General features: G+C 46.9%; 1 protein-coding gene across 1 annotated transcript in view; it reads right to left on the minus strand.

The window, feature by feature from the left end:
- MARCHF4 (membrane associated ring-CH-type finger 4) overlaps window positions 1-15,034 on the minus strand; it is a 100,845-nt gene extending 85,811 nt beyond the window's left edge. Inside the window, exon 1 of the mRNA XM_007187882.2 lies at window positions 13,712-15,034. Coding sequence (XP_007187944.1) covers window positions 13,712-14,224 — 513 coding nt within the window. The 5' untranslated portion in view covers window positions 14,225-15,034. The remainder of the gene's footprint in view (window positions 1-13,711) is intronic.
- Between the last annotated feature and the right edge of the window lie 2,432 nt (window positions 15,035-17,466).

Here is a 17,466-nt window from a genome sequence, read left to right on the forward strand (position 1 = left end):
CCTCAGCTAGCTCCACCTCCCCTTTTGTAAAACCTGTTTAATAACTGTCTTTTCAAAACATTTAATTAACCAGACAATAGGCCATACCTTTCTATTACAGAAAATTTCAAACAGACATAAAAATAGAATAGTAGAAGAAAGCATGTACCCAATCACCCAACTTCAGCATCTATCAACTCATGACCAGTCTTGTTTCACCTCTACTCACTGGATTATTGTGAAGCAAATTCCAGCCATCATGTCAAATAAACATTTTTTTAAACTTGAATTGCATTCGTAGAAATGAAGAAAATTTATTTAAATCATGAGGAACCTCTCTGTGTTTTGCTAAGGAGGAGGCATAGAACTTTTGAAATCATATCACATACATCTCCAAAAGCCTCAAACTGATTTTTTTTGTAGACAAACACTTAATGGATGTCAGAAGTAAGACACAAGCGATCATTGTATAGAATGTCAGTACTGACTTTGCAAGGACCAGACCCTGTGTGCTGTCTCTGGAACAAAGATGACCGAAAGGCAGGAGCAGCCTGATGGACCAACCCCTTCAAGCACCTTTTTCTTCTGTGCTAAATAGCTGTAGTCCACGTGCAGACACATACCCACTCGCTCACTCTCACCCACAGACACACACACACAACAGCAGTGGACATCTCTTCACTCCCACTCACACCTGCCCTCATTCACCTGCTGCTGTCTGGTTTGGGCAGTTGCTTTCTGAACACATTGGAGAACTCAGAGCCTCAGCACTAGAAAGCTTTCTTTCTAAAGTAGCACACTGCTTCACGGAGGCTTAGGTCTGTGGCTCCTTGAGGGATCGCCACAGCATGAGTCAAATATACAGCCCACACTCACTCAGTATGCCAAAATGCTCCTTTTGGGATGTCAGGTTAAGCAGTGTTAAAGAACACTGCATAATGGCCAATGCTATTTATGCTGATGATTATGAACTCTTTATATGCTTAAGATCCCGTACTGGGAAAACATTCCTGCCCACTCAACACTTTTCACTGCTCAGGTGTCACCCTGTCAATCTCAGAGCACTTAGCACACAGTACTTATCCCTGGGGAAATGTGTGAGGAATATTTATCATCCTCTTCAGACAGAGGGGTAAAGAGAGACCAGAAAGAGAATGAATGTTTATCTGGAGTCCCCTTCATGTACTATGGTAGGTGTTGTCTCCTCAAATTCTCACAATAATTCTATGATGCATTTCTTTTATTGGCTCCACGTTGCAGAAAGAAGACATTGAAGCTCAGGGGATTGAATTGATTTGCCCAAAGTTGCTTTTAGCTGATAAGTGCTAGAGCCTGGATTCTAACCCAATTTTTCTAACCACCAAACCCATGCTCTTTTTTCTATACTTTTTTCTGTACTCTTTTTTTTCCAACTTTTCCAAGTATGAGAAACTACCTCCCATTTAAATCATTTTTAGTTTTTAACTTTTCAATTTGAAATAATTTAAGATTCATTAAAAAACTTATAAACATAGCTTCCCATAAACCCTTCACCTTACTTTTCCAAAGGTTAACATCTTATAGAACCACAATACAATGACCAAAACGAGGAACTTAGCATTGATATAATACTATTAAGTAATCTATGCACCTTATTTGAATGTCACCAGCTGTCTCACTAATGCCCTTTCTCTGGTCCTGAAGCCAATCCAAATCACGCATTGCATTTAGTTATCAATCTCTTTGGACTCCTCCAATCTAGGACAGTTCCCCCTTCATTCTTCATCTTTCATGACCTTGACATTTTGGCTGGTTGTTTGGTAGAACGTCCCTTAATTTGGATCCCTTTTAATGCTAAAAGACTTTCACAAACTCTCATATGACTATAGTTGTGCTTTTGAGTATCTGCTCATTGAGAATATATTTATTGACAAGAAGTTGCACTAAAGTGAAGGATGCTTTTGACTTTGCTCATAACGATGCCTTCCACATACATTTGAAAAATTGTATGTATATCTGTGAGATAATTTTTATTTACTATACTGGCAATGCTTAGGTATATTTAGTTTCATCTACCCCTGTGATATTTTGGAAGCTCCTCCTGAGGTCAGCAGCCCACAATCATACACACATCAAGGCAGAGGTTCTCAAAGAAAGTTTGGAGAAGACCATTGACAGTTGGTAGATCAGATAACATCAAGAGCTAATGTTCACTGCATCTTTGAGAATTTATTGTGTGTTTGTACTCTATTCTTTCCCAAGAGTTTTGCATGCATTATATCATTTGAGCCTCACAATAGTACCTCTAAGACAAGTACTATTATTAGCATTCCCATTCTACAGTGGAAGAAATTAAGATTTCGAGTCTGTAGGTGACTTGCCCAAGGTCACACATCTACTGCACAGCAACACTGGGATTTGAACACAGTTCTGCTTGGCTCTGAAAGCCCCATATTCTTATCCACCATGCTAATTTTCTCCAAAAACATCTCTGATTTTTTGCTTCCATTGTTCCTATGTCTGGAAAAGCCTTCATTTCCTATTTTCCAAATTCTTTCCCTGGTTCAGTCTTTAAGGCCTCGTGCTAAGGGCATTCTTCTAGGGAGATTTCTTCTGGTGGAAAGAGAAATTGGATTTATACAAACCCCAGGTACTGCTCCTCCACCTGATAAGGCATAAAAGAGGACAACAGAATTAGAAGGGGCTTGGATATTCCTGAGTACAAACTCTTCCTTATATAATCACAATAACTACTACTATTTATTGCATGCTTACTGTGGGTCAGCAGTGTTCTAAATGTTTGGCATGTGTTATCTCATTTAAATCCTACAGCAACCCTAAGAGGGAGGTACTCATACTGTGGAGGGGGAGACTTCTAGAGCTCACCCACATCTGGATTTCCTCTCTTTCCAGGTACCTAGGAGGATGACACTCCCCACCCCTGCTGCCGTTAGGCAGAGCCATGTTTCTAGATCCAGCCAAGTTGTAGGCGAGTGTGATGCGCATTCCAGAGCTGAAGCACTTCATTGTTGGTATTCAGTGACCTGTGAGGAAGCGAGCTGTGCACCATCTGTTGCCTTACTCTGGGACTCTGGGGCTTCCCCAGAGAGGCCCTTGATTGGACTTTGCTCAAGAATACCCTCTGAACATGATTCAGGAGTGGGATTGATGGTTGTATTCATCAGGGAAATTAACATTAGCTGGGCAATGTCTTAACACAATCAAAGTTTGCATCTCTCCCTCATGGCGCAGTCCCACGGTGGTTAGACTTTTCCATCTTGTGGCTGTCACATGTGAAACTTGTAGCTCTCAGATCACGGAGGCAGGGATGGAGAGAGATGCAAGAGGCATCCCTTCCTGCCTCTGCCCTGAGTGACACATGTCCCTTCCTTCTTAGTCACATGGTCCTGTGCCCACTCAACTACCTCCTTCTCCTCTACCAGTGCCCACACCTCTGTTTCTTATATGTCTGGGAACCTCAGGTCTGGTGGAAGCATTTCTCCTTCTTATTTGGCTTCCTCCTCAAACTGCTGCCTAGTAAACAATATTACTGTGAACTAGTCACCTACTTTGGAATTGTCAAAGCTAATGGTTAGAAATGCAGATTCCAGGGCACCACCCTGGGACCATGGCCCAGGACTCTGCATTTTCCCCTTCCTGACGCACTTCTTGGTGCCCACAGATGTCTCAGAACTATTGTAATGTGTGCAGCCCAGGTCAGTGTTATCCAAACTTCAGTCACTTACACTGTTTGACACATTCATACTATTGTTTTCTTCATACGTAACATTTTTCTGTAAATGTCTCATATTTTTACTTCAGTCAATTTATTTCTAAAGGAGACTTTTTGTCACTACCATAAGTGAAAAACCAGTATCATTAACCATAAAAAGAAGAGACAAGTTGTGCTAATACAATAGAATATTATTCAGCACTAAAAAGGAATGTGCTATCAAGCCAGGAAAAGACGTAACCGTAAATGCATACCACTAAATGAAAGAAGCCAATCTAAAAAGGCTGCATGCTGCATGATTTCAACGATATGACATTCTGGAAAAGGCCAGACTCTATTGCAGGAGTTCGGGGGTGGGAGCAGAAGGATGAATGGGGGGAGCACAGGGGATTTTTCAGGTAGTGAAACTGTTCTGTATGATACTGTAATGGTAGATACATGTCATCATGCTTTTGTCAAAGCCCTTAGAACGTACACCACCAAGAGTGAACTGCAATGCAAATTATGGACTTTAGGTAATAACAATGTGTCAGCGTTGGTTCATCAATTGGGAAAAAAGCACCACTCTGATGCAGGATGTTGATGGTGGGGGAAGTAGGGAGGAGGGGTGGGAGTGAGTATATGGGAACTCACTCAGTTTTTCTTTGAACATTAAATTGCTTTAAAAAATAAAGTCTGGGGCTTCCCTGGTGGCGCAGTGGTTGAGAATCTGCCTGCTAATGCAGGGGACACGGGTTCGAGCCCTGGTCTGGGAGGATCCCACATGCCGCGGAGCAACTAGGCCCGTGAGCCACAAATACTGAGCCTGCGCGTCTGGAGCCTGTGCCCCGCAACGGGAGGGGCCGCGGAAGTGAGAGGCCCGCGCACCGCGATGAAGAGAGGCCCCCACACCGCGATGAAGAGTGGCCCCCGCTTGCCGCAACTAGAGAAAGCCCTCGCACGAAACGAAGACCCAACACAGCCAAAAATAAATAAATAAATAAATAAAGTAGCTATTAAAAAAAAAAAACAGTAAATGGTTTAAAAAATAAATAAATAAAGTCTGTTAATAAAAAAGAATAGACACAAATGCAAGCAAAACAAGATTAACAGATTCTAGCTAGATATTGCTGCATGTCCAAAGGCTCTGGGCCTGGTGCCTTCTCTCTTTGTTTGCAGAGGAGATTGACAAGTGTTAGAAGGGTGTTAAAGACATATTATCTCTTCAATGAGATTTTCTCCTGGACATTATCATAAGGCATGAGAGCAAAATGAGAAGAGAACAACATTCTCACTTGAGGATCTATGTTATTTAACATCGTGTCTGTCTGGGGTATCCATCCTATCCCAGCTTTCAGAAACACTAGTCTAGGCATGACCCTGAATGCAAACACCTCGCTGTCACATGTTGAGCAGGTTTTTCCGCTGCCACTTCCTCAACACCCTCCTCCGTGTGCATGTCTGCTCCTGGCCTCTAGGGACTCAGAGTCCAGAAAAGTGTCTTTCTGCACAGTTCCTGCCAAGCAGAGAGTGTTGCTTAACAAAGATCTGTCAGGGACATGGTGGTGATGGAGATGGTAAAGACAAATATGTTAGGAGTGAGGGACCCAGGCACGAGAGGGCAGAGGTTCAGCAGAGTCAGGCAATGAAAGGCAGAAAGTCAGCCAAACAGAGACACTGGATCTAAACGTGCATCCGTGATGGTCAGGCACAAAACAGCTGGGGTTTACTGTGGTCAAAGCACAGCCTTAATCAGAGTATCTGATTTTTTAAGGTTGTAGTGAGATAGTGTGGTAGAAAAAGCAGCGGTGTAATCTGGGGGCCCCACTCCAGGTCTCTGAGCTACACGAACAGAACGGGATAAATATTGTTCCCATTTAATGAACAGCTGCTGTGTGCCTAGAACTTTAATCCTGCCCACTCCTTATGACAAGTGTTCAAGCTCAATATTTTATTCCTGTTTTATAAACAATGAAATCTAGGTGCAGGGAGGTTAAAAAAGTCACACAAGATCACCCAGCTGGGAAGGGCCCAAACTGTGATTTAAATCCATGTCTTTCTGACTTGAAATCCCATGTTCTTCCCATCCTTCTGAAATTGTACGAGAAAAGATCTGCTCCTGGTCAAGTGGTCGCAAGCCAGGGTAATGATCACTATGATTACGAGAACAAGAATCATTGCTATTTGTCATTATAGAATCAGAAAAGGAGGTTGGATGAGGTGAAAGGAATCTCAAGGGATTGTCCATATCCCCCTTGCTTGGCATTTTAATTTATATAGACACATACATACACATATGTGCCCATGTACACACAAGCAAATATGCCTTCTACTACCAAAGATAACTCTATCAGTCTGGAACCAAAGATAACTCTATCAGTCTGGAATGAACATGTGCCAGGACGGAGGGGAAAGGATCAACAAACACTGAATCCCTAATGTATGCAGAGCCCTATGCTAGCCACCTGGGTGGTTTCAAAAGGCTTCTTCTGGAGAAATTGATGTTGATTCTCTTCAACCACATCCAGAGTAACCTTTCGCTGAAGAAGGAAACTAATTTGATCTGTTTTCCTCAACACCTCTGAGCACAGGCCCTGGAGATATTCTCATCAGAGCAATGAGAATTGCTCTGGGTGCAAGACTGGGGCTTGTGTGTCCCCTTTGTGGGCTTGGATCACAGAGTTGGACAGAGCTTCTATTTGCAGATCCCCTTCTTTGCGGACAGTTTGCATCTACGTAGAACTCAAATTATAACTTATTCAATTTTACCTATTTTGTCATGCGTCAGTCATTCCCATGTGCATCCCATTTTTACTTTTAACATACACAGAGAGAGGTATCAAACGTGTCCTATATGTAATACAGAGTCTAAGTGACTCTATCTTACATATGATACTTCTTGAGAGGGGGATGGTATACAGTTCAGCCCGCACAGTATTCACTTGCCAGCTCCTTTACATCCGGGCTCACTTCCAACCTGGCTTCCTTCTCAGCAAACAAGAAGCAGCTAGCTCATTCCCACACTCCTTTGAGTATCCCCTCCCCGTCAAACCTACCCCCCTCCCCCAACTCACAAACCACAGCTGGGCTTCTCCAACGTACCAGCTGGAAAAAAGAGCAGAGAGAGAGAGAAATTGATTCCCAGTATCTCTCCTTTCTTCTTCCAGGCTCTTTTGAAATGCATATTTCACTCCTGCTCTACTGGCTTTACTAAGTAATTCTCTGTATGGGGCCCTCAGCTAGAAGCCACACCCAATAAATTAGCCAACCACGACAAACAGATGCAGTCTGGCAAGTGAAGAAGGATTACTCCAAAGTGAACACCGTGCAGAGGATCTACAGACAGTTGAGGTGAGAATCACTCCACCACTGTCAAGACACCAGGTGTCTCCCCTCCTCCAGTCCCTAATTCTGTCTGTGAATGACAGACAGCTTCACTCAACACTTTATTCACATGTATGCACATGCATGTGTGTGCATGTAAAGAATAGATAGCTAAATATGGAAAATAGCCAGGGACCCAATGGTGAGGTTTGAACATCCTTACATCATCTCCCAATAAAGTATTAGAGCACTGGTGAGAAACCTAAGGAAGTGGTCCTTGGACCTTCCAGTTTAAACAGGACCAGGACTGGCAGATGTAGCAACTGAAAAAATACAGTGGGAAAAAAAATCTCAGATGGGAAAATGAAAATAGCTCACTCATGACTTTGGGGAAGGTGTGGCAAGTGTGCTTCCCCTTTCCTGGGATGGTTTTGCATCCTAGGTCCATGATGGTATCTGTTCCCTGCCATTCATGAAATGCTTGCTCTCCTATTGTATGTGCATGGTGTAAATTCAGGACTGCAGCAATCACGTGCTTGCCAACAACTTAGGATTTCTATAAACACAGGACAGAGAATATTCTTTGTGATCTTTGCTGAAGATGCATTTTTCCATGCCATGTATTATATACACGGGAAATAGATATTCTGGGACTAGATGACCCCTTGAATTGGAAGGGATGCAGACCCATCTCTTTGTGCTTAGATTAAAAATCTCTCTGGACCCCAAGAAATCTCATAACGAACCCCAAGTCTCAAGCTCAAAAGGGATCTTGAGGGTCACAATTTCCAGTTGCCCACTTGAGCCCTCTTTCTAAGGCAGCCTATACTATCTTGGGACAGCTTTGATAGAAGGTTCTTTCTTTCTTTTTTTTTTTTTTTTAATTATTATTTATTTATTTATTTATTTTGGCTGTGTTGGATCTTCGTTTCTGTGCAAGGGCTTTCTCTAGTTGTGGCAAGCGGGGGCCACTCTTCATCGCGGTGCGCCGGCCTCTCACTATCGTGGCCTCTCTTGTTGCGGAGCACAGGCTCCAGACACGCAGGCTCAGTAGTTGTGGCTCACGGGCCTAGTTGCTCCATGGCATGTGGGATCTTCCCAGACCAGGGCTCGAACCCGTGTCCCCTGCATCGGCAGGCAGATTCTCAACCACTGCACCACCAGGGAAGCCCCAGAAGGTTCTTTCTGATATCAAAGCCCAAGTTGGCTTCCCTGGAGATTCCATCACTGGCCAAGGCACTGCCCTTTGTGATTCCACAGAACAGGTCTGCCCCTTCTTGCGCACAACACACGGTCAGCATTTGATGCCAGTGAATATTCTTCTCCCTTGAAGTCTCTTCTCCCCAGTTCCCCTACCTGTGGGGCTGCCCACTGGATGAGCTCTAAAGGCTCATTCATTCAACAAATAATTATAGAGCATGAAGCAAGTGCCAGGAACTGGATTGATGAGCAAACACAACCAAGTCATTGCTTCCAGGGATCTTACAGTCCCCTCGCAGTACCACCCTTAGACCCAGGCAAGAGGGCCCCTTGCTATAGAAAGCTCCACTCTGGCCCTTCTTCAGCTGCATGCTTCTCATAGGGTGAGGCGCCTACAGGGTCAAGGACCCACGTCCTCCTTCTAGAACATACTTCAGTTACCTGGAACCCTGAAATGCCTGCCTATTCAGCCATGAGCCTGCTCCCAAAACCTTCATGGTTCTCTTTCTTCAGAATCAAAGGGAGAGGGGCAAGGGGAAGCTCTTTGGAGGTGGTATAGATAGAGCCTGGACAAGCCAGTGGGTGTGCCCACACATGTATGTCCAAGGCTTTTTATGGTGCAGGATGGAGCCAGCAGTGGAAAGAGAATCAGATCAGAGTGGTCTGTTGACCAAAGGCCAGATATCCCCATTTGGCTAGTACAGAATTCAGAGGACTCTAACAGTTTTAAATTCAAATCTGTCTTCCAGGTTGTTTTGAAGGTATATTTGTCAGGATAGAAGGATAAAATGTACTTTGTTTAACAGTTTGTTAGCTGGATTTATTACTTTTAAATATTTTGGTCTATGATATGTGAGCCTCCATCCATACTCTTGCCCTGGGGTCCATAAATGTTAGGGATGGGTCTATTCTTTGTGGATACAGATATTCGTTAATTAATCACACAAAGAAATGTAAAATTGAACCATATTTCTAAGAAAAATAATATACCATTTGGGTCTCTCCTAAAATGCTCTGCTTGATCTCCATTCCCAGGGTTCTCCTTGCATCTTGGGGTCTCCAGGCTCCCTTGAGCCCTGCAAAGCCCTTCTCTTATTTTCTGAGATCCCAAAACACTGACTAAAATATTTCACACTACTCTTGCCCCTTCTGAACTCAGAGCTTCAGAGAAATGAACCCTAGGAAGAATAAGGGAGGCAGACCAAGATGGTTAATCTCTTCCAGACTCATTTCCTGCTTTTCATTAGGTCCAAAACAGATGCCCCATCACCACACTGCCATGGTAGATTCCATCTTTGTACCCACTCCAGGGGCTCCACAGCTGACCCAGCCTGGGAGGTGGTTTCACCTCTTTGTTAAGGTATCCGTGTGTCTCACATCTCTTCCGCTTCCAGCTGTCTAAACTCAGCCTAAGTCTATTTCTTCTCACTTGGTCTGCAGCAGCAGGAGAGAAACCTTCTCTGACTAATTGGGGAAAAGGTAGCAAATTCATCCACTTGTTTCTCTGAATAGGCACCCCACACACTAGCTGCTTTTAAGCATGCATCTCTTTCTCGTCCCCGATATTACTGTAATTCACCAGCGACTCACTGTCTGTGTGTCCTTGATCTCTCTCAGCCTCTGTGATGTCTGGGTTAGATTGTGAAACTCCCTGAGGGGGCAGGGCCACATCTGCCCTGTGTCTCCAGACCCTGCTCAGCAGAGCAGCCCACATAGGTAGGCACTTAATATAGACTTTTGATGATGGAAAGAGAAGAACAGCACTCTGTCTAGAGCATTGTGAGGGGGCAAGAAGAAATCTACTACCACAGACAGACCATGTCACAGCAGCCCTCCTGCCAGACTGGGAGCTGGGGCACACTTTTTCCTTTTAAACAAGGTGTGTTGGGGGTGCACTGTCTCTTGCCTCTGAGATAACAGCAACAACAAACACTGTGACAACATGTCTCTAATCGTGTTGACTGATCTGACGCTCAGAATAACCTTATGAATTTGGGGACTATCATTATTATCCCAGTTTTCAAATGAGAAACCTGAGGCACAGAGAAGTTGTGCAAATTGTTCAGGCCTCAAACTGGGGCCATCTGGCTTCGGAGACCTCAGCTTACCCACCACGGCACATGGTCCCTTGACATGAACTAGTGGAGCTTCAAGCAGAAATGGAGAGTGAAGAGTTGCCAACCAGGCTCTTGTCCCATACTCTCGCAGATCCTTGATCGACTGACCCCTATCCCACCTGAATGACTGGCTGAGGGGAGGAGAGTGGCTACTCATTCAGCTGTCCAGCATGGAACCAAGTTGGCCCTCAAAGCATTTGTTCACACCCCATCCCTCTCCCTCCTCCTATCTTTTCTATTTCTCAAACATGCTAAGCTTGTTCACACTTGGGTGTCCTCCACCTGGAAAGCTCTTCCTCTAGACCTACGTATGCATCGTTGGGTCCTTCTCATCACTTAGGTGTCAGCTCAGATGGTACATTCTTAGGGAGGCTGTTCCCGATCACTCTGTGTAATGTAGCTCCCAAGCCCTCCCTTTCATTCTTGTCTAACTCATTTTCCTATTTTGCCTTCATCACAGCACTCAATGCCATCTGAAATCACTTTATTTGTCTACTAGTTTACTTGTTTATTTCTGCATCTTCACTAGAACTTTAGGTTCAGGAGAGCAGAGAGCTCATCTGTTTTGTTCACTCCTGGACACTCAGGGTCTGAAACAACATCTGGCATGCTGTAGGTACCCAACAAACATTTGCTAAATAAATGCATGTGTGAATGAATAAGTAGTAAGTCCTTTATAGATATGTGCAAATATGGAACTAGCTGGATCCTTCAGTTTCCTGCCCTTCACCACGTATATTTCAAGCCATTGGCAGGAAGAGACCAAATTTTCAGTTTTGGCAGCCTTTTAGCCCCTGGAGCAGTGGCAAAAGATGGGGAAGCTGTTCAGTTCCTTTGTCTGGGCTGAGAAAAGACCAAGACATTCAGCTACTGAGCCTGCAGACTGTCTGCACTCCATTCAGGGCCACGTGTGGACAATTGCTGGACAGCTCCCTCCTTGAACAGAAAACAAAATACTGAAATCTCAGCTTTTCACTTTCTGTGTCTGACTGTCTCTCTCCCTCTCTTCCTTCTCTAGAGAGTTTTCCCCACCTCCTCCTCTTTGTCTCCCTTCCTCACTGAAATCTTGTGAAGAAAAACAAGCAAAAAGTGGGAAAATGTGTTCACATCTAACACATGTTACTCTTATTACTAATAACACAATCCCATTAAAATCTCCTGGCTGCTGCGTAAATAAAGCAAACCCCCAAAGTATAATAATCATATGCAGGGAGTGCTTGATTTGATCCAGTCTTAGTATCAACATGACCCCCTATCCCTCCCACATAATAACAGAGCCCATTCCTTTATTGGTGTTAGCTTTTTTTTTTTATTCCATGCTTTATTTATGACACATTGTAAAAATAACAAACAAGAAAGGAAAGCTCCTAACCTCCAACCAGACCCTGTATCACGTGAGGGTATTTCACAATATTCCTAATAATCCTTTTTTTCCTTTTATTTAGCAAAATACTGCTTTTCCATGAGCAAAATACATGCCATTATATATTAATCACTTTCAAGTCATTTTCAGGTTCATTATCTTCCAGATCCTCTCAACACATTTATAAGCAAATGAGGGGAATAGAAAAAGGTTCCTCTAAATCACAGAAGTTGGAAAAGGGGCTCAAGGGTATAAAGAAATCTGAAGAAGTTCACACAACAGGTAAATACCATCCAGAACAGGCTCCAAGTCCTGCTGTATTCTAGAGACAAGGGTGTTCTTGCCAGAAGCCACACTCCCAGTGGCCCCTGTGACATGCAGACCTGAACCAGGGCACATGGAAGAAGAAGGAAATAGCTTAAGAAGTTAGGAAGCTAAATAAGTCCTTTTTTTTTTTTTTTTTTGAGAAGATGGGGCTTCTGATTGGGGCAGATGCTGACTGGGGGCATCCTAAATGAAGCACAATTCTTGTTCTCAGCCCCGCCACTCCTCCTTGCATCTGTGCTGGAGGGCCAGCACTGGAAGAGGGGCACAGTGCAGGCACCCTGGGCCTTCTTGCCTAACAAGAGTCCTTGGCTCTGGGCTGCAGTCCAATTGGGACTTCAGGCAATCCTAGACACAAGAAGGAGGAACCCAGCCCTCCGCCTCTCAGAGACATTTATTCACACTGAGATCAACATCACCTCCTCTCATAATGCCCAGGCCATGGCCCCGGTCATCATCTGTCCCTGAAGTGCCCTGCCCATTCTGGGCAAAGACAAAATGAATGAAAATGTCAGTGAAGCCTGACTCTCACAGAGAAAGCCTTCAGCAAGAACCAGAGCCACTCAGGAGCACCAGCATGGCATCCTACTACACCATCACTTGTCCAAGGAGCACCGAGAAGTCTTACCCCACTTCCGGGAAACTAGTGAAGAAGTGGCAATGTGACCACATAACCCTGCCCAGGGTGCAACTGAATGTTCTTTCACCAGCATCGCTAACTAGATCAGATTTTCAGGTGAACCTTTCTGATCTGGGATTCTGTGGAAAGTGTTGCCACAATTCATGATTCTAGAAGAATGTGCACATACTATCCAGCACTGCAGAAACTAGATTGAAAGTGGAGCTAGAGAGGGTGGGGTGAGTATGTCTGTGAAAATCTGAGTGAATGTGGTAGGGAGAACCCTTGGCCTTGGGAAGACTCTGGTCCATAAGGTCCTAAGCACCTCCTATCCTGGATGGGGAGAGTTTAAGGGACTTTCTAAGTTTGTGTGCTTCAGGCCTGAGAAGGGAAATGGTTATGACAAGACTTCCTACTTCCTTCTCCATATTCCTTACACTCACCCTCACCCTACTTACCCACCTGCGTTCAACCTAGAAAAACTTGAGTCTGCCAAGAAGTGTCATAGCAAACTGTGTAGTCTTCATGAACTTACAATCCCTCTCCATTTCCTCCTCGGTGACTGCTGAGGATGTCAATATAATATGGGAGGGGTTAGTATCAAAGTGAAGGAACAGGCATAGGCTTGCTGAGGACAAGATCTCCGCACACTATCAGAGAGAGAAGAAGTCTGAATCTAGAACTGAAAATGGGCTGGGGGAATGTCTGTCACTAACAACAAATCAGATACAAGGATATCTCGGCAAGAAGCATGAATGTACCACCAAGTTTCTTCATTTCACCCCTTCCAACTTCTGAATCTTCTACTCTGAGGATGCTTATGGAATTTTTGGATGGAATTGAACATATCCCTATTGAGCATTGGAAGGAAAATGCAAAAATGGGGTACAACTGAGCCACCAAACAGGCTCCGCCAGGCACCAGACACCTCTTGGGCAAACTTAACCACATGAGACATCATTGAGGAGCCCTTAAAGCTTACAGTCCTCATTCTAGAAACAGCACAATGGTTCCCCAGGGCAAGTAGGCGACTAGCAACCTGCAAGACCTGGAGATCCCAGAAGGAAGCAGGAAAAGGGAAGAAAGGGTCTCACCTGTTCCGGCCCCTGGAAGCAGATGCGGCAGAGCGGGGTTCTCATGCCACTGTCCAGGCTGCTGCCCAGTGAGTAGCGATCCTCAGCCTTTCCCTTACAGAAGTCATCTGAAGAGGCACTGCTGAGCAGCGAGGCAGGTGGCTCTGTGGCTGGGCCACCCCAGTCATCTTCCACTGAAGGTGGCAAAGGTGGCAGAGGTGGCAGGGGAGGGGTCTCCCTGCCCACGCCTTCTCGAGGCCCCCTCCAGCCTGCCCACCCCCCGGCACCCAGAGCCGGAAGGGTGTTGTTGGCTGCCACGCCGGGGGGCTGGGGTTCGCCGTGCATGGGCAGGGGCGCTGGAGGGGGCCGCCGCAGGAGGAGAACCTTCAGGTCATTGAAGAGCATGCGGCAGCGGCACTTGAGGAGACCCTGGTGGCGCAGCATCTGGGGAGCTGGGGAGCACAATCCACAGCGGTACCAGGCACAGCAGTACCACCACCACCACCAGGGCAGCCCACTCAGGGGCATCAGCATGTGCCCGGTGGAAGCAGAGAGACCGGGAGGGGCAGGCGGAGTCTTTGCAGAGGATGGGATCGGTTGAGGGGGTCCACAGTGTGTCTGTGTTATGGGGGGAGGCTTCGTTCTCACCGGCTCCTCTTACCTCCCTTCCAAGTAGCAAATAAATTGCCCCCAGGACTGACGACTGTGAGTCACTGCTTCTGAACTCTACCTGGAAAGCCCAACAACAGCAAAAATTTTCTTGCCCCTCCACCTCTACCCCAACCTTAAGCTTTGCTCAGAGTGTCTCCTTTTTGCTTTTGACCTGGTGGCACTGGTAGGGGCAGGGGCATAGGGGGAAAAAAAAATGTTGAGGATGGGCTGTCAGGGCCTTGAGATCAAGGTCTAATTGTTAGAAAGTTCCCCAGGAGAGGCTTATTGGGTTTTTCTCAAATGCCTAGGCAGTGGGAAATCTTTTCTTTCATATAAAAGGGTGGGGAAGGTTATCAATAAAATTTGGAGTGGACTGAGCTGGGCTTAGGGCAAGCTAGCTCAGTGAAGAATTGAAGACTGCATGTGCTAGAGAGAAAAGATAGTTTTCCTCAGGTAACAGGAGGTTGGTTGTGAGGGGGTGAGGGAGGTAAGGTGGGGAAGAGAGGAGATTGGGAGAAGTTTTAATTCTCCTGGGCAGAAAACTGGGGCAATTAACCCCCAGAAGCACCAGAGTTACTTTTAAGAGAGCAGCGGGGGGTAGGGAAGGGATTCAGGTGAAACTGGGCAAGGGGCTTGTGCTTTGCCTTTGCAGCCAAAGGGCTGCACAGAAGAGGGGAAAGCCAATTAGGAGAAGAGAGGTGGGAAAATCAGGGACTGGGGTGGGGGGGCGGGGAAAGAAAGGGAAAAACAGAAAAGACCGTTTAACCCTTGCAGAGCCACCTCCTTCCTGAGCTTTAAGATCCTGGCTAGAAGAAGGGTGTGTGTTTGGGGGGTGGGAGGCCGAGAGCGGAGTAGAGATAAGGGGTAGAGAATAGGGGCTTGTGGGAGGGGACTACATGGTCTCAGCCCCCCGCCCGCCCCTGCGGCAGTCTGTAAACCCGCTGCCCCCTTCCCTTGGCTCCATCAAATGTCCCTTTGGGCGAGGGGCAAGGGCCGGGATAAGGGCAGGTCCGGGCGGGTGGGTGGCCTCGCCTTCTCCTCGGGTGCCTCCTCGGGGCCGCTGCCGCCCTCCTTCTCTTGCTCCGGGTCTGCCCGAGGCCGCCGATGCTGCGGCGGCGGCGACCGCTGGTCGGCGTCCGGGTGTCTCCGGGGCGGGGGCTGCTCCGGCTCGTCCTCCGGCTGCTGCTCGCCGTCCGACGCGGCCAAGACTCCCGGCTTCATGATCCTCCTCCCCCTCCTCCTCCTTCCCGGGGGGCCGGCCCCAAGCCCCCGCGCCCGGGCAGCGCTGCCATGCAACCGGAGGCGAGGCAGGCGTAGGGGCGGGGGCGGCTCAGGAGTGAGGAGTCGGGCGAATAAAAAACGAAATAATACTAGTGGAATAAGAATAATTCGGTTCTCAAATAATCAGGAAAGAGTGCTGCTGGGTGGGTGCGGGCAGAGGAGGGCGGCTGCTGGGTCTTCAGGGCAGCTCTGCCTCCGCGGCCCCTACCAAGGGCGGCCTCGGGCGGCTCTCTCCCCCCCGCCCCTCCCTCCTCTCCGCCGCCTCTGGCTGGCTGGGCTCTCGCTGTTGCTACCTCTCTTCCCAGAAGCAACGAGGTGAGGCTTGTTTGCGGTGCCAGCTGAGGGTGGGGAGGGGGAACCGAAGCGGCGTGGCCGAGGTGGGAGGTAGCCAGCACTTGGCTCCGGCTTGGTCCTCGCGACTCCCCAAAACCATATATAAATATATCTCTTATGAAAGGCGAGAGGAAGCAAATCAGATTCCAGGCTGCTGCCAGGTGTTGTCTCGTCTTCCGCCGTTGCTCAGCACCCGCCCGCCGCGACTGCTGCCCCCCCTGGCTCAGTTCCCGAAGGGGTGGTGCTGGAAGGGAGGTGGCAGGCGGTGAGCTGACCGTCCGAGGTCTGGAAACAGGGTTCCTGGAGCAGAGAAGGCTCTCAGCTACCTCCGCCGCCGCCGCCGCTGCATTCAGCACTCCGGGCGAGTGGACAGCTCCCACCCAGACCCTGAGCGTCACGCGAGTGGGGGCCTGACGCAGACGCCAGGGAGGGATTGAGGAGGGAAAGAGGCGAGAGGGAGAGGGAGAGAGAGGAGGAGGGAAAAACTGTTGGAGGCAAGGAGATGGGGAGGGACCAAGCGAAAGGGAAGGAAGGAGAAGGAGGGATTTAGGAAGGAAGGGAGGAGGGAGCAAAGTGGTGAAAGAGCAAGAAAGGCAAGTGGGGTAGAGAGGAGCATTCATGTACTAACTCGTGCATTTCCCTCCCGCTGGAGAGTCTCCGTGTGGACGGTACCGCTGTAGAATTTCTTCCCTCTGTACACGGCCCCCCTCAATGCACATACACAGAGACTTCTACATCTCAACCAGAGTCTGTTTCCCTGCTCATATGAACATTTTAAGCAGATACCAGTCTGCGAGCGTTGAAAGAGATACATTTTTGTGACTCTTGCACTGATGCTGGAACTTGATGGAGAGTAAGTCCCTCATGACTAGGAACTCATGAGAAGAAAATATTTCTAACAGGGAGAGGGATGCTAACACATTTTTGCCAGTTTCTTCTAGAATTTAAGCTCCAAAGGACGAGAATTTTTTTTTTTTGGTCTGTTTAAATCTTATGTGCCTAGGTCAGAGATAGCATGTGGCAGGTACTTAATACATATTTTTTGAATGGATTATGATCACCATCACCAAAGTCATCATTACTCCAAGCCATAGACCTCTTTCAATTGTAGTCATAAGAATCCGGAGCAATATTGCAGGTTCATCTTAACCAATATCTCCAACCTCTCCTCTATTTGAGACTTTCACTGAGCCACTGATAAGAGGTAACTTGAAATGGATGGTAATTTCCTCTCATTTCTACTCTGACTCATGTCATCCTACTGCATCCTTCTCAGTGAGTTGCTAGTGAATAGAAAAGTGTCCCTAAATGTGAAGAAAAAGAAAATTTAAAGTGGTCTGTACAGATACTGAGTACTTCCAGCTGTAAACTTCGGTCATTTAAAACTTAGGATTTCTTGGGCTTCCCTGGTGGCGCAGTGGTTGAGAATCTGCCTGCCAATGCAGGGGACACGGGTTCGAGCCCTGGTCTGGGAAGATCCCACATGCCGCGGAGCAACTAGGCCCGTGAGC

Source organism: Balaenoptera acutorostrata, chromosome 8 (genome assembly GCF_949987535.1).
Source record: "Balaenoptera acutorostrata chromosome 8, mBalAcu1.1, whole genome shotgun sequence".
Lineage (NCBI taxonomy): Eukaryota > Metazoa > Chordata > Mammalia > Artiodactyla > Balaenopteridae > Balaenoptera > Balaenoptera acutorostrata.